The 17768-nt window shown below is 41.5% G+C and overlaps 2 protein-coding genes across 4 annotated transcripts in view; both read left to right on the top strand.

Annotated features, from left to right (window-relative positions):
• The window catches only part of mettl9 (methyltransferase 9, His-X-His N1-histidine), a 96294-nt gene extending 84852 nt beyond the window's left edge, over window positions 1-11442 (top strand). Inside the window, exons 2-7 of one of the 3 annotated variants that reach the window (XM_072373733.1) lie at window positions 4195-4316; window positions 4516-4677; window positions 6702-6892; window positions 6974-7183; window positions 8261-8445; window positions 8555-11442. In XM_072373733.1, the coding sequence (XP_072229834.1) occupies window positions 4582-4677; window positions 6702-6892; window positions 6974-7183; window positions 8261-8445; window positions 8555-8784 (912 nt within the window). In that variant the 5' untranslated portion in view covers window positions 4195-4316; window positions 4516-4581 and the 3' untranslated portion in view covers window positions 8785-11442. Of the gene's footprint in view, window positions 1-4126; window positions 4317-4485; window positions 4678-6701; window positions 6893-6973; window positions 7184-8260; window positions 8446-8554 lie in introns of those variants that run through there. The other 2 variants (XM_072373732.1, XM_072373731.1) reach the window with 2 other exon arrangements.
• Window positions 11443-11868: 426 nt separating this feature from the next.
• Window positions 11869-17714, top strand: kdelr2b (KDEL endoplasmic reticulum protein retention receptor 2b). Its single transcript, XM_072372972.1, has 5 exons — window positions 11869-12170; window positions 13560-13660; window positions 13849-14007; window positions 14240-14492; window positions 16422-17714. Exons 1-5 carry the CDS (start codon window positions 12080-12082, stop codon window positions 16454-16456), a joined length of 639 nt encoding a protein of 212 aa, XP_072229073.1. The 5' UTR covers window positions 11869-12079; the 3' UTR covers window positions 16457-17714.
• Window positions 17715-17768: the final 54 nt, after the last annotated feature.

Below are 17768 nucleotides of genomic sequence, written 5' to 3'. Positions count from 1 at the left end.
TTTCCCTAAAGTTTTGGGATGTAACACCATTTTAATAAAATTAAATCTCTGTGTGCACTGCAAATGTACAGCCATACAAATTACTTTGTCATCATGTTGAAGAGGCTGCAAAAACTGCCATGCAAAGCATACAAAATGCCACGTGACTGTTAAGGAAAACAGTGGAAAAAAGCTGGAAACAAAGTTGTGAACTGCAGTAACTCAGCCCCCGGGCACTCCAGGGCAGTTTTAGGCTGGGAATGTGCATAACAAAAGACAGTGTACTTTAAAATGAGTCAGAAGCGCATAACTTGGACCATGGAAAAAAACTTACTTAATACCCAGCTGATAATCACGACACCACCATGCAACCCAGAACAGAATCTAAAGACTATCAATCAACTTTAATTCAATTTATTTTTATTCATATAGTGCCAAATTACAACAAATGTCATCTGTCAAATGTCAAAAGGCATGTCAATGATACAGTCCAATTCAAGCCAATTAGAGTCCAATTCATTGTAATCATAATCCAATAAAATCCAATCATTATATTCAAAAGGAATCCAATTCATACATATAGAGCCAATTCAAAAACAATTTCCTAGCTACGGAAACCAACAGATTGCACAGGAACTTCTCTTCAGTCCAATCTCCAGTCCTGGGCATGCCTGAGCACTGTGGAGAGAAATGACTCCCTTTTAACAGGAAAAAACCTCTGGCAGAACCAGACTCAGGATGGGTGGCCATCTGCCTCAACTAGCGGAGGTTTGAGAAGACAGAAAAGAGGGGAAACACCGTAACACTGTTCAAAGGATACCTGTTGGAACTGGGAAACACAAGTTAATGACAACAGTAATGCCAACTGTACATAATGTCATATGAGAAATTAAACAGGAGGAAAAAGAGAGCAAAGTGAGGAAAGGTGTGACATAAGAGGCCCCCCAGCAGTCTAGAACTTTAGCAGCTATATCATCCCAAACTACAAGTTTTATCAAAAAAGGAAAGTTTTAAGCCTAATCTTAAAGTTAGAGAGGGTGTCTGCTTCCCGGACATATACTTGTAGCTGGTTCCACAAGAGAGGGGCTTGATAATTGAAGGCTCTACCTCCCATTCTACTTTTAGAAACTCTGGGAACCACAAGTAATCTATCAATGAGATCTTTAAGATATGATGGAGCTCAGTCATTAAGAACTTTATATGTGAGTGGAAGAATTCTATTCTGAATTTAATTGGGAGCCAATGAAGAGAAGCTAAAACTGGAGAAACTTGATCTCTCCTGTTAGTTCTCATCAGAACTCTGGCTGCAGCATTTTGGATCAGCTGGAGGCTTTTCAGAGAATTTTGTGGGACAGCCCAATAATAAATAATTACAGTAGTACAATCTTGAAGTAATAAATGCATGGAGCAGTTTTTCTGCATCACTTTGAGACAGGATGCTCCTGATTTTAGCAATATTACGAAGGTGAAAGAAGGCAGTCCTAGAAACCTGTTTTATTTGTGCGTCAAATGATAAATTCCGTTAAAAATTAACTCCAAGGTTCCTAATTGTAGTAGTAGAAGCCAAGGAAATGTCATCTAGAGTAATTATATATCTAGACAACAAAGACAACAACTTCAGTTTTGTCTAATGTAGAAGCAGAAAGTTCTGAGTCATCCAGGTTTTTATGTCTTATGACATGCTTGTAGTCTGACTAACCTACTGGTTTCATATATGAGTACAGCTGAGTATCATCAGCATAGCAATGGAAATGTATGCCATGCTGTCTCATAATGTTACCTAACGGAAGCATGTATAAAGTGAAAGGAATTGGTCCAAGCACAGAACCCTGTGGAATTCCATGACTTATAGTTACAAGAGCAAACTGGAATCTATCAGATAAATATGACTTAAACCAGCCTAATGCAGTTTCTTTAATCCCAATAACATATTAAAGTCTCTGTAATAGAATGCTGTGATCGATAGGACTGAGCTCCAACAGGAGAAGTCACTTTAGATTAATTATCAACTAAATTATATGAATATAGCTTGGAGAAAGAGCTGTCACCCATCAATCAGAAGGTCGGTGGTTCGACTCCAGCTTCCCCGGGCTACATATCGAAGCATCCTTGGGCAAGACACTGAACCCCACCAGTATCCATTGGTGTATGAATGGTTAGAAAGCACGTAGTTATGTATAGACGTTCAGACGTGCTGCATGAGTGTATGTGAATGGGTGAATGTGGCATGTGGTGTCAAAAGTGCTTTGAGTGGTCAGTTAGACTAGAAAAGCGCTTTACAAGTACAGTCCATTTAAATGTTGTTTTCCTCAACCTGTTGGAAAATATTCTGTTGTAATATGTGTTGTAATATGTGTTGTAATATATGTAATATGTAAATAAAAGTAGAATCATTACGTTCTGTTGGAAATTTCATAAACCTAATTTTATTTACAATAGTACAAAGTGAAACGTTACCACTCCATGAAAAAAGGACTCATCTTAAATATGAGCAAAACATCTTTTTTTTTTAAAGTTGGGACGAGCCAACAAAAGGCTGGAAAAGTAAGTGGTACTAAAAATAAGCAGCTTGAGGAACATGTTGTAACTAATTAGGTTAAACGGCAACAAGCCATTAGCATGAATGTAGAGAGGTAGAGTCTCTCAGAAGTAAACATGGGAAGAGGATCGACAATCTGCTACAAACAGCATCTACAAATTGTGAAATAATTTCAGAATAATATTCATTCACACCAAAGTGTGAAGACTGAATATTCCATTATCTATAGTTCAAAATATCATCAAAAGATTCTGAGAATCTGGAGACATCTCTGTGTGTGAGGGACATGGCCAAAAAACATATTTCAAATCACCATGATCTTCAGGCCTTCAGGTAGCACTGTATTAAAAACAGGCGTGTGTCATGGAAATCACTGCATGGGCTCAGGGACACTTCCAGAAATCTTTGTCTGTGAACACATTTCACTGTGCCTTCCACATCATGCAAAGAATAAATCACATCTGAACATTATCCTACACAAAGTTCATTTAAAATGGTCTAAGGCAAAGTAAAAAAACTGCTCTGTGGTCAGACAAATCGAAAATGAAAAATTCTTGATGACAGTGGCTGACACCGCATCCACCGGACTAAAGGGAAGCAGTACGGTAGCTTGTTATCTGTGCTCAGTTCAAAAGTCTGCATCTCTCATGGTATGGGGTGCATAAGTGCCTATGGAATTTGTATCTTACACATCTGGAAAGCACATCAATGCTGAACAGTATATACTGGTTTTAGAACAACATATGTGCTCATCCAGATTGCCTTTTCTTCAGGGAAGCCTTGCATATTTCAGCAAGACGATGCTAAACCACATACTGCATCTATTACAACAACGTGGATTTGAAGTGGAAGAGTCTGGGTGAAATCATTTGATGCATCACGGAACACAAAATACAACAAGAGAAGAACCAGAACTGTTGAGCATTTAGAATCTTACATCAGAAAAGAGTGGGGCAGCATCTTTCTCAGGTCCAGCAACTGGTCTCGTCAGTTCTCGTGTTATTCATTCAGTCATCAATTAATTCAGTTACATAATGTTATATAGGCTATAAATATCATTTTATATATATATATATCATGTCATTTTCATTATCATTCAAAGTCGAAGAAGCTCCTTTTGCAGGGCCAACACAAACAAGCATGCATTCAAACCCCTGTTAAATTTAGGCATCTGGAGTATCTGGAGAAAATCCACTCTTGAATATGCAAACTTCACACTGAAAGGCTACAGCTGAGAGTTGGAAGCTTTTTGTTGTGAAGCTGCAGTGCTTACTACCACACCAACATGGAGGACTTGGTTTCAAAGGCAGGCTGTGGGAGTCATTGTAATGACATTTAGATGATACAATGTACATGATAGGGAAGCATCAGTCAGGATTATGTATGCAGTCAATAAGCCATCATTATTTCTTATTGATTGCATGGCATTTAGTATACTGAGAAAAATTAGGACTATGATTAGTCCAGCTGAGATGAGGGGAGCAGTGTTGGCTGATGTGTCGTCAAAAGACAATGACTTCCTGAAAATGATGTAAACGGTTGAAGCGTTAGATCCAGAAGATGGCAGTAAAGCAACTTCGAGGATGCCAAAGAAGAAGAGGAAGAAGAGGAAGAAGAGGAGTAACCTGCAGACAACACGGAAGGGACTTTTTTTGTTGTTGTTCTAATGGGCAGAGACCCGCACAGCTGAAGATTAACTGGGTATTATTTGGAGCAGATAAGCAGACAATGGTTTCTCAGGAATAAAATGGCGTGTAAATAGCAGTTGGATTTCTTTACTCCGCCGCACCCTCCTCAGGTTTGTTTGTTTATTGTCTTGGAACCGGAGACATTCTCAGGCGTGTTCTTGTACAACTGACTACCATTACCTTCCTTACCATCATTCAGTATTCACCACAGCTCAGTGGACAGTTTGTCGGGGTTCCTCTCGAAGGAGGGAGCTCCTGTCTGTCGGCTTCCCTGCTCAGACTCTGTTGTCCATTATGTGTCATCTACAGCTGCGGACATTGATTTTTGTAGCGTGGGTGCTGGGATACGTCGCCTTTCTGCTCTCCGTCAGGAGGATGTGGAGCACGAAGTACGTGCGCAGTCCGCTCGTCCGCTCGCTTTTTCTGGACATGGTGCAAGAGAGCGAAGCGGTCGCAGCCGAGACCCAAGAGGTAGGAAACCTAATGATTTCCAAGGAAGGAAGGAAGGTTTAATGCGCACGTGAAGACTAGATTCAACTATGTGTTGGCACCACATTACTGATATTTTTGGATTTCTAAAATGTTTCTAATGCGTTCCAATGACATTGTTTCTTTTTATTTTACCAAGTTGTAAATAATTTGTTATGAATATAAAGAGGACGTTTGGGAGACTTGTATTTTGGCTCCCCTCTGTGGAAGAGAATTTAAAGCTGCAACATGAGGTACTGCATCTAATCATATGCAAGTCGTTTCTTGCACAAAGTTTTAAGCACAATTTGACAGTTAGAGCCTGTATGCATTCCATTTGTTCAACAGGGCGAAGTTCTGGTGACCTATAACCAAAGAAATGAATCCATATCTTACAGCAGGAAACCAGACTATCTACGGATGGAACCCTGGATTCAACGTGGAGCTAAGATGTGGGACAAATGGCTTAACCAACCAAGAAAATGGGATATGATCTGCTGGGTTAATTATTCTGTATTGACTTTAAGAATGAATGTGAGCGTGTGTCGGTGTTTGTCTCTGTGAATCCTCTCACCTCCTGAAATGGATAAAGAAGGTATAAAAAATAAATGGATGGCGTCAGCTGTCAGTGTTTCACTGCCGATGTAGAAGCTATCATTTAGTGGTGGCTGTGCACTACCTGCACAACACTGGAGTTTCCTCTGTGAGAAAATACAGTGCCAAACAAGACAACTTCTGTCTGTGCTGATGATGAACCAAAATGGGACGGGCCACATAAAGCACGTGGGGCTGGAGTATAAAAAGTAAGCTTACGTCGGCTGGGTAATGTCAAACACTGCAGAAGCTGAAGAAGTAGAGTTGTGATAACAGAGGGAGGACCTCCACTTTTAGGAAAAATGTGTTTGTCAAATAGCAGACTCATTTAAAGAGTGCTAATTAGATTTTCAGCAGCTACACAAGTACAAGGTCAGTTTAAGTTTTTAACTGGTCAAATCCGAGAGGTTGCGTTTTCTGGACGTTATCCAGACCAAAGGGTTCTTCAAACAAAGAAAAATCCAATTTTCGCTGGTTTTATTGTAATGTGGTTCTCTAAGTTCAACATTAAACTGTTTCGGTGATGGTCTTGACGTGTTCATGACCTCCCAAAGTCTTGGTCTTATCTCGGTCCTGAGGTACTGTGGTCTTGGTATACGACATATGGTCTCGGTTTAGGTGGTTTTGACTCCCGCAGGAGGAGACGAAGCTCAGTTTGTGACAACAAAGCAATTACATGACTCCAATAAAACATTCATCTGTGATTGTTTCCCAGCAGTTATAAACCCCTTGTACTTTGAATTATCTTTTGGGATGATCATAGTGACTGAGCTCCACTATAGTTAGCTTTTGTCTTTCTTTCTATTTTTAAAGATTTGTAAAACCATGCGAACGATATGGTATCTGTTCACATTGTGAGTGTGAATTCTTAGAGCAAGGAAGTGTGCGTGCGTGCGTGTGTGTGTGCGTGTGTGTGTGTGTGTGTGTGTGTAGAGTCTCCGTTGCTCTGTGAAAAGCTCGGTGTTATGATGGTCAGTGAAATATACCACCTGCGTTACGTTAGTTCTGCCTCTCATGTAAAACAAAATGCCTACTACTCGTACTGTGTACTGTCTTTGGCAGCATTTACAGCTGCGACTCTACTTGGCTATGTCTTTCCAAGCTTTGGGCACCTTAATTTTGGTAGTTTATCCCATTCCTCTGGGCAGATCCTTTTAAGCTTTATCTCATTCTATGAGAGATGTCTGTAACCTGCTATCTGCAGGTCTTTCCACAGATGCTCCGTTTCTTCTCAGAGGTTTTAGTCTGGTTCACTTTTTGACTAAGTATAGTCTATATCTATTTTGTGACAATTTACATATGTAGGTCATGACTCATCACTTTTTTTTTTCTTAAGCCATTTGGATTCAAGGTTTCAAGCAAAATCTGATTCTGCTAAAGCTTTGTAAATGCTCTCCTCTTAAATTTGAATATTTTACCTTCTATTTGTTTAGTGGTACCGATGCTGCCCTGACCTGCTCGGAGAATCTCTGCAACCCCTGTTTGTTCAGAGCCATCTGGACGAGGACACCAAGGCTTTTCTCAAGCGCAGTGCAGAAAAGTCCGGCTGGCTGTTCACCCAGCTTTATCATTCTCTTATATCAACCGTCCTCGGCCCTCTGGTGTCACGCACCTCCATCAATGGGTGAGTAGCGCAGACTGGTCTCCGTTTCACCTGAAGTTATCCTCTTGCTCCATTTGCTCCCTGACTTGCTGTCCGTCTCAGGTTTCTGGGCCGGGGATCAATGTTCGTGTTCTCCACCGAACAGTTCCAGGCGCTGCTCCGAATTGGCCCGGACTGGAGGGCCGAGAGACTCCTGGACCTCGGAGCCGGGGATGGGGGTGTCACAGAGGTGATGGGAGTCCATTTCAGACAGGTGTATGCAACTGAAATCTCTGGTCCCATGCAATGGCACCTCCAAAGGAAGAATTACAAGTAAGTGGAAGTGTTGGACAACATGGAAAAGAAGCTTCACTCTCCAACACTGACTGTGTTGTTCACTGTGTATAATGACATCCATCTGTACACGTTTTAAAAATTATTTTTGAGGTGGAATTATTATGGTTGATGTTTGATGTGAAAGTTTAACTACTGCCATTCTCTTTGTTTGTTCTTTAGACATTTTTGCCTTCTAAAAACAATCTTAACTATCTTCAGCTGTCACTTTGATGTGTTGCGGTATCTGTCTGATTCCATTGTGTGTTTTCATGAAGGCTGGATATCGCCACTCAGTGGATTTATATGATTCTGATTCGCAAGCTCCCGCTTCAATCTGTGCTGTGGTTTTAGCTGAATTACTTGTAAAATTAAGCTAGAGGAGATGTTTTTCCTCTCACACACTCCCTGTCCTATCTGCAACTAACCAAACAAGCTGTGGTTAAACCAGCTGCTGCATCTATGAAGTTAAATTTGCTTGATTGCTCATTAGGTTAGTGTTAGGTCTTGTTAGGTCTTGCTTCTCCATGCTTTTGGGGGAGGAGAAGAGTTGTAGTAGGGATTTCCACAGAAATTATTTTGACTGATGTAAATAGATTAGACCAAGTATGGAGCCTTGTGGAGCACAACTGATGAAGCAGGGCAAATGAGAACTGGTTAAAAGACAGAGTTCCTGACATCAGTTTACTGTGTGTTGAGCTAGGATCAATAAGAATCATGATTTGTCTCCACCAGTATGAGATATAAACAAAAGAGCAGTGGTTCCTTCTGGAAGGGCAGCCTTATTGCAATGCGATGAACATACATTTCTTCCATATTTTGTGGGTATCCCTGAAAGCATTTGATCAAATTGTCAGAGTAGTGATGAAGTTACTGCTGAGCAGACATGCTCAAAAGATAACTCCCTGCTCTCTCATCCATCTTCTGTTTGCAGCCTGTCTCTAAATGTCAAGGGTACGGACACAGTTTTTATTTTGAAAATGTTTGACTTTTTTTGAAAATCCTATTGTCACTGGCCTCTGGAGATTAACCAGCTGTTCTTCTCTTTTCCCCTCTGTGCTCTCCTTTTGAGCACAGGGTGCTCGGTATAGATGACTGGCAGCATACTGGTTTCCACTATGATGTGATCAGCTGTCTGAACCTCCTGGACCGCTGCGATGATCCTCTGCATCTTCTGCGGGACATCAAGATGTCCTTAGTTCCTCAGACAGGAAGAGTTGTCCTGGCTGCTGTGCTTCCCTTCCAGCCTTATGTGGAAGTCGGTCAGTGGGAAATCATTGTGTCTTGTGCTAATGGTTTAAATGGCACAGTACACTTTGTTCATTTAATTTACAGTCTAAATCAAAGCACTGTGTATTTTCTTTTCCTCAGGAGGAAAATGGGAGCGTCCAAAAGAACACCTAAAGATCGCAGGAAAGATGTGGGAGGAGCAAGTAACCAACCTATCCAATGAGGTTTTCAGACGGGCAGGGTTTGAGGTGGAGGCTGTGACCCGACTGCCATATCTCTGTGAAGGAGACATGTATAACGATTACTACGTGCTGGATGATGCGGTTTTTGTACTCAAGGCCTCAGACGACAGTGAGGAGTCTGCTCAGTGAATTCTACATGCACTGTGGGAATGTGGGATGTTCATATGCTGTTATCAAAACTTTATCTCGTTGGCTTGCTCTGGGATGGATTTTAGTGCAATTTTTCTTCTGCTTCATTCATACTTTGATTCATTTCTGACCTGTGTAGACATGTTGAGTTAGGTGGGCAGCTCAGGTTCTGTAGTTCCAACTGTTACCAGCCATCCTGTGATACCTCGACTTTTAAGCAAAAAAAAAAAATTGAAATTGAAAAGCTGTTTGCCTGTGTGGAAATGTGATTGAAGATCTGCTCTTCTGAAACATATCATCACATTGTCAGTGTACGTTTTGTGAAGTCTGTTGTTTGTGTTTACTACTAGTGTTTGTTACGATTTTGCCATAATGATGACAAAAGTAATAATAGGTCTTCTTAAGGTACTTCTTTGTCATAGTCTTTTGCAAAAGTCTTGCACCACCACTGATTTCTTGATGCAGTATATCTGCAGGAAAGCTACAATTAGTTCCAGTGGTTTGAAAGCAAACAATGTAAATGCAGCCAATAACTGAGTTTTTACAATTCTGATGAGTTTGAGAGTCAGTGTTTGGTATGAGCACAGCCTGAACCCTCTCAGACTGGCTTTCTGTCATTTCTTTAAGTAGTCTTCAGGAATAATTCTCCAAGCTTCTTGAAGGACATTCCAAAGCTCTTCTTTGGATGTCGGCTGCCTTCTGTTCCGTTCTCTGTCAGATGATCCCACACTGCTTCAATAATGTTGAGGTCCGGGCTCTGGGGAGGATTCATCCCTCCATAAGACCTGCTGCCACTGATTTTCAGTCCACTTCTTGTGTCATTTGGCATAGCTCAGCCTTTTCTCCCTGTTTCCCTTCCTTCAGAATGGCTTCTTGACAGCCACCCTTCCATGGAGACCGTGTTTGATGAGGTTTCAGTGAACAGTAGATGGACCAGATTTATCTCTCAGGTCCTGTGTCAGGTCTTTGCTGGATTTTTTGATAGCTTTTTAGGACATCACTTTCAGATACTGTTCATTGGCTGTTGATACTGGTTTTTTTGTTTTGATCTCCCGCTTCTTCTTTTGTTCTACATTTGTCTAGTTTACATAATTTTATCAAGGACGCACTGCACACCATGCTGGGATATGCCAAGTTTTCAGCTAATAGCTCTTTCGGAATCACTCGATTGGTGCAAAAATACTGTTTTATCTCTGTCAAAATGTACTATTTTTTTTGGTATCTTCATAGATGTTTATGCATTTAGCAGACGCTTTCATCCAAAGCGACTTACAAATGAGGATATAACATTACAGCTAACATCAAAGCTAACAATAAGCTACATAGAAGGAAAACCACTCGTCAGACTCTGTCAGAGGTGACAGGGGTGACAGCGTGCAGGCATAGAGGGAAGTACAGAAAGATAAGGTGCAGTAGAGGGGGTAGGGAAGTACAAGGTAAGTGCTAGGATAGGAGATGCTCTCTGAAGAGCTGGGTCTTCAAGAGTTTCTTGAGGATAGACAGGGACGCCCCTGTTCTGGTAGCGCTCGGTAGGTCATTCCACCATCGTGGGACGACACATGAAAAGAATCTGGATTGTCTTAAGCGTGGTGAAGGATTGCTAGACGACAATCTTTTGACGACCGGAGTGACAAGCCTTTGCAAGAGCATTCAAGTAGATGGGAGCCGTTCCATTAAGGACTTTGTAGGCTAATATCAGTGACTTGAAATGAGAACAGATTACATTATGGCTTTGCAACGGGCTGCTAGAAACAAAGTCTCCAAAAGATATTTAAAACTGGTTCTTTGCTCAGTTGTCTGTTATGTGTAGACACCACACTGGTTCATCCCTTGAGTTAGGTGCTCTTTTTATGCTTGAAAAAGTCATAAAAACAGAATAACACATTCCCCTGAAAATAATAAGTTTGAAGGAGTGGACTGAAAATGAGTGAAAAAGCAGCCAATGCCTGGAGAAGAACTTGCAAAAAGACTTTCAGAAAGCCTGGCTGCTTGGAATGGTGGTGGTGGTGGTGGTGGTGGGGGGGGGGGGGGTGTCGTGTCGTGTCATGCCGCAAACTTTTTGGCAAACTGTTGCATATTTAAGGTCAAAAGGAAAACAGTAGAATTCACTTTGATTTGGGCTTCTGGCCACCGGGTCCAAACTATTGTAATTGTTTGCTGTTTCAACCTCTTTTTCTTTCTGCTGTTAAACTTTCAGGTGAAAAAAGTTCATCACTGTGGCTGTAAACTGGGGTTCTGACATTGGGGGGTTAAGAGTAAAAAATATTGACTCAGCATAGCCAAACCAAAACAAACTTTAAACCATAAAGCTTTGTAGTCTATTTATCACTTAGAGCAAAGGTTCTATTCCTGTATATGCTCATTTGAACCATTGTTTAAAAGAAAAAAAAAATCATCAGTGCAACTTTAATGCTCCTGCATAAGTATATTCACAGAACTGGTCACACATGGCCTTGAACTGTGAAACCCCGGGGTGTTTTATCGATCATAAGGAAAACACGTGATTTGTTCAAGGATTTAGTTTTTGCTTCTGTCAAACTTTACAGAGTACCACTAAGACAGTGTTGCGCACTCAGGTTGACGCTGCATAACAACTGGAAAATGTGCCATAATTAAATTAAATATTTGTAAGAGTGTATTATGAGTTCTTCAATTAAATTTTTTTTTTAAAAAAGACTACATTTTCGTACATTTTTCGCCTCTCACGTATTTTTTCCCGCGTCACTTGGGTACTGTTATAGTGTAGTTAAGGCACTACTGGTTTGCCTTTCACAGCAGACTCAACGGGACCCCTAATGGTCTTCACAGTAGGAGTTCAGTTTATAATGTAGACTCCGCTTGACTATTACAGCCATAACGATTTCCCTATTCACCGTTACTACGTATATCTTACTGACACGTCTAATATACTCCTCACTCAGCTGATATATTTCCTTGTTCCTTGAAAACGCCAACAAGGTGCCAAAAGTGGAAACTCAAAATTACTATATTTTCCTCAGAGCAGGAAGGCAGCGTCCGCATCGTATAATTTATACAAATAAAACATCCTGCTATTCTGATTTGTTGAGCCACGCGCGTTTCCCGTTTTGCATTGGATACTGCTGTTTTAGCCACGTCCCCAAGCCACGTCGCTCTTTACTCGCCATTTTCCCGTTTTGTGAAGCTAGACTCGTACTATTCCGGCGTCACGTTGTTATTCAGCACTGCCAGTTTAAAAACCTAAGCGTTACTGGAGACAAACGGAACCCGCTCAAGGGCCTAAGATTGGTTTGCGAGTAAAGCCGCTTGCTAAAACATGAACATTTTCAGGCTAACCGGCGATCTGTCCCACTTAGCAGCCATCATCATTCTGCTGCTAAAAATATGGAAAACCAGGTCCTGTGCCGGTGAGTGCCTAAATGATTTAATTCGGAGTTTCACTGACGTTGGTCTAACCGGAGACATGTCCTCTTGTGTAAATGGGTAGAAAGCAAAAATATCTCCGTTGTGTAACTCCAGTAGTTGGAGCGCAATAACCAGTTAACGGCTAACGTTAGCTATAATTGCTACTACCAGTGTCCACACCACCGGCATGCACTGTCATCAAATATTAACTGTCATTCTTGAGACTGTCGCTGTTACTGTTAGAACCTGGCTACGTGATGAGTAAAACTTGTAAATGACCATTGTGGGTAAAAAGTAGCTAAGCTGCAGCTTTCTTGATAGCTAGCCTTTACAGTGCAATGGGCCCCATTGCACCGTTAGCTAGGGGACTACCGGGCCACAGTATTTGTTAGTTTGAAATGAGGGCCCCCCTGATTTTAATTGTTCAGTGACACTCCACGCTGCTTCCTGCAACCGCTGCATGTTACTGTAACCCAGTCTGGAGTGACCTCTCGACGTGGCAGCAGATGCAGAGCCGGTGTCTGAGAGCAGGGATGCATGCATGGAGTGTAACCGTGATGAAAATTTGCTGTGTTTCTTGAAAGATCAAAGGTTATAGCTGTATCACTGTATGGCAGCTAGTCACCAGAGTTATCTACCACTGCTGTTTGCTGGAGATTAAACCACACAGATAGCTGACCATGTAGGTCAGTCATTTTGAAGTTCCAGTGATCTATATAGACAATATCACAATTTTCACGATAAGGCTGCAAAACAGATGTGTTATAAAGGTAATTATTAGACTTTGGTTTGCTAATAATGAGGTAGAGATCGCTGATTATAGACCCCTCTTCCTCTAATGATGGGCGTGACCTGTTGTCATCTCCTGGCATGTCAGATAAAGTTTTGAACTAAGTGCAGGTGAAAATGAAGGCTGTGGAGTTACAGCGCAGCTTTTTTTTTTACCAGCACTTGTTCATCAATGATCCAAATCCCAATGAAAACACATCATAAGCAACAAAAAGGGTTACAAAGTGAAACGTTCAGCGCCTGCTGGTTTATTAGTTTTGCAGTCTCGGAGCTTGATGCGTTTTGGATATGTGGTTGGAGAAAATGAACATTGATGAATAAATTGATAAAAAGCTTTGCTTGTTTTGTATAAAGAAAAAAAGTGGGCAGGCACATGTTAGAAAGTTGCAACAAAGAGCGGAAGAGATCAGTGTCTGAGGTTTACCGTGAATAGCCTGTTAAAGTTGTTATTTGACATACTTTTATTACCTGTGGCCATTGCATGATATTGGACCATGACAGTAGCTGTAAATACCACCAAATTGCGTTCAAAACTCTTCACACTTGTCCACTTGATAAGAATGCACTCCTGTCCATTCATGCTTTCTGCTGTTTCCTCACAGGCATTTCTGGAAAGAGTCAGGTCCTGTTTGCCTTGGTGTTCACCACTCGCTACCTGGACCTGCTCACTTCCTTCATCTCCCTCTACAACACCACAATGAAGGTGAAACCCTCTCACTACATGCTCCTCTTCCTCTTTTACCACAGAGCACATAGTGATGAGATCTGCCAACTGACACACCTGTGTTTGCTGAAGGAGAAAAACGCCGATCTGAAACGCAAAAGGCTCTTTCCTGCTGCATTTACATCCAGCTAATGTGTTGTGTGACTCTTGATGTCTTTTTCTTCCAGGTCATTTACATCGGATGTGCATATGCCACCGTGTACCTGATCTACATGAAGTTCAAAGCGACATACGATGGAAACCATGACACATTCAGAGTGGAGTTCCTGGTTGTTCCCGTCGGCGGACTGGCTTTTCTGGTCAACCACGACTTCTCTCCTCTGGAGGTCAGAAATTCAAACAAGAGTCTGATTCCACGAGAGTGAAAACCACATGTTTATTCTTCAGAAAACACCACGTACAGATTAGTTATAAAGTTGAGTTTCAGTTGAGCATTTCTGTCTTTCAACTGGAGATGACAAAGCCTCCACTTTGTTTCAAGCACAACTATGTAAATATGTGAATTCGGTCCTGTCACCGTCACTGCTGACATGCTGTCCTCCTCCCTCTGTGCCCCAGATCCTGTGGACGTTTTCCATCTACTTGGAGTCGGTGGCTATTCTCCCCCAGCTCTTCATGATCAGCAAAACGGGTGAAGCTGAGACCATCACCACCCACTATCTGTTCTTCCTGGGACTCTACAGAGCCCTCTACCTCTTCAACTGGATATGGAGGTTCTACTTTGAGGGATTCTTTGACATGATCGCCATTGTGGCTGGAGTGGTGCAGACAATCCTCTATTGCGACTTTTTCTATTTGTATGTAACAAAAGGTGAGTGCAGCTTTGGCGCAGGCCGCTATGAGAATCTGACGGTTTGATAACATGAGGCAAAAATGACCATTTACCAATGCTGGTAAATCTGGTTGGCGACAGCATTCCTCTACTGAATCTAAACTTTAACCCCCACATTAATGTTTTAATGTACTTGAAAGGGGGTCCAACCCTCCCATCATCAGTATAGATCTTGGGGAAAAATGAATGCAACTTGGAAGAGTGTTGTGACATAGCTTAAATTCGTTATAAATTGTGCCACAGTAAGGGCTTTATGGAGGAACAGCTGTTAAACCAGAGACAGGGTAATGGAAGCCATCAGCTCAGTGATGCACGTGGTGATCCCACAGAAATCTTACTTGCTGCTGTTAAATATGATGGACAGCCAGGAGCTTCTCTGATGTTTCCCTGGGGGAAGAGATGGCGACCGGAAGCAGCTTGGGAAGAGAGCAAGCTAGCAGAAGCTGTGTGAAGCACAAGGCAGTGTTGAGCTACTTAAACACTGGATCCTGGCATTTACTGTGACAGCTGACACCACGGCTGCAGATCCTGTGTAATCCTTGGTGGCACTGGCCTCATTCAGATGGATAATGAGCTGAAACTATGCGAACATTTTTCAGGAATGGTTTGGAAAGCATGACAAAAAGTTCAGTCTGTTAACTCGGCTTCCAATTTCCCAAAGTTTTGATCCATTTGAGTGCATGTGGAAAAATAAGTCGGAGCCGTGAAGGACCCTGATCTTAAGTTAACCAGGGTGATGCATGTTGGTTGTGGCTCATTGGTGAATCGTTTGGACCATCTTAAGCTTTGAAGCTCAACTCAGATATGACTGTATAAAAACCCATCAGACTAATCACCTTAAGCATTTTGAGGACTTGAGTAATGAATCCTGTCTGTTTGTGTTATTGTGGAATTATTCTGGAATTAATATCTCACCATTTGTCGTCTTCACTTTAGACACTTGTGTAATGTGTGAGTGTGTGTGCAGCACACACACTTCATCAGAGACAACAGCAATGTCTTAACTGATATTCTGAGGGTTGCCTTTTATTTTTCTTTGTCCTGATGGGTTTGGATATCTTGATCCAGCGGATATCATACGAGCCAGATTTTCATTGCTGTGTTTTATTTTCTTTTCTTGGCATTGAGTAGATCTGAATGAGAAAAGGTTGAATGCAAAGTGCATCAGTAAAAACAGAGAAAACTTGACATGGTTGTTGCCTGTTTCACAGAAGACTTGATGCATGTTAGTAGGAACTGAAACATCTTTGCAAATCGTGTTTGAGCGGGCAAAGATTAGAATAACGTGACTCACTAGCTGCTTCTGGTTTTAGCCACCAAACGATTAGCCAGCATCTTCTCAGATGTGATACAATATTTCAGATATTCCCAGTCGATAGTCATTCCTGATGAAGAGCTCTCCTCCTCTTGGGGATGTTCACTTCAGTTGTTGTTGTTTTTTTTGTAAAGTTTGTTTCTGGATTGAACTACTACTACTCCTACCGAATTACGACTTTTAGCAACGTAGCCTATACTGCCGCCCTCTGGCAACACTATGCAACCTCGTTACTTGCTTAAACAGTCAAAGGTGTTCCATTTGTTTTAGCATTGTTTCAAAAATTGCTTCAGATTTCCTTCGCTGATGAATGGAAATCCAGTTACCGTCTCCATGACTGTTTGACTCTGTTACACTCGAGGTTAGATTGACAACAGGTATGCTCATTAAGTAAAAAAAAAATCAATATGAAGTGGGTTTCTGCTCTGTAATTTCATACCCTGACTCTGGTCTGAAAGGCAGTGACTCAGACTCACACCAAGAAAGCACCTGTGAAATCAGCTTGGAAGGAGGTTATAGATCATCCGTCTGTTTTGTGTCTGTGATGAAAACTTCCTGATTCTTTAACACAAATCTACTCTGTCTGCTTTTAGTACTCAAAGGAAAAAAGCTGAGTCTGCCAGCTTAAGTGCCAAAGAGGAGTGTTTGGGCAGACTCCAAGCGGGGGGCTCGGAGGGGAGGAGGAACGGCAGCGGACGCACCTCTGAAACCAACGCCCTCCACCCTCCACCACTGCTTCTCCTCTTCCCCTCCAACCAGCGTAAGATGCCTGAGACAGAGAGCAAGCAGGAGCTGCACCACCTCCGTCTGATCCAGAATCAGTGGAAGCGGAACACCTGCAGACGCTGCTTCGTGCCCTTGGATTTCTGTTTGACGCATCTTGCCTTAACTTTTTTTTATTGCTCTGTATAAAGGAAGAAGAAAAAGAAAAAAACGCGCAAAAGGTTTTCTACATAAAAAGGTGTACTCTGAAGATTTGACATGACGAATAAGAGCTGAAGGTGTAAAATTGCCTGTGATTTGGCATTGTATGATACAGAAGCGGACTACTTGTGGTGGGATAGTACTGAGCGTTTGTAATAGTATTTGCAATCAAAATAAATGTGCTTTGTTTTTCATGAATCAACTTGGGGAGGAATTTGTCGAATCCTCGTAACTGCGTTGGGCAAATTATGTTGGTTTTTTTTGTTTTTTTTCTTAAACCTGTATGCATTACTGCATAAAAACGTTTTTTGGGTCGAATATAATTCTCATACAGATGCAGTAATCTAACATTCTTATTCCAAAAAAAGGAACTTGGATGTCACTGAAAATATATTTTTTCTCAAATGCCATCAGAAGTGGTGTGTGTGGGTTGCCTCTGCACATTTTAATTGTTGATATGAAAAGTCTTCTTAAGAATAAACGCAGAGAGAAAGCACAGGTTTAGAAAAAGGAGGCCAATGAGTTCTTCATCACTGTAAGTGGCTATGCTGATACGAGTCATTTCTTAACGTACGCCATATCACCTGTAATTATGCAACATTACCAAGCCCCTTTATTGCAGAAAGCTCTTTTTAGATGTTTCAGCTGCATAAACTTACTGGTAATGTGCTGTATGTTGAGTTTCACTGCAGATAGTTCTCTTCTTTTACATACAGATGTATTTATTCTATTTTTTTCTTTTTTCTTGCTGATTTCCAATAAACGGAGTCCGTGGAATTGTCTACGTGGTGTGCATGATTTTAACAATGAAGAGGAATTTCTCTGCTGGACTCAGAAAGGAGCAGCAAGTGTTGCGACCTGCTCCCGTTATGCTTTCCATGCACATCATTTCGGGGTTTTTTCATTTTTCACCAGAGCTTTTTGCATGATGTTGCCACCACAAATAAAAACTTGTCTGGAAATCTTTGTCTGAGTGCTGTGGTTCTACTTGAATGAAAGGTTCACTTTTATGTCAG

Source organism: Leuresthes tenuis, unplaced genomic scaffold (genome assembly GCF_036924035.1).
Source record: "Leuresthes tenuis unplaced genomic scaffold, fLeuTen1.0.hap1 SCAF_20, whole genome shotgun sequence".
Taxonomy (NCBI): domain Eukaryota; kingdom Metazoa; phylum Chordata; class Actinopteri; order Atheriniformes; family Atherinopsidae; genus Leuresthes; species Leuresthes tenuis.
This window is presented reverse-complemented; position numbering and strand designations above follow the sequence as displayed.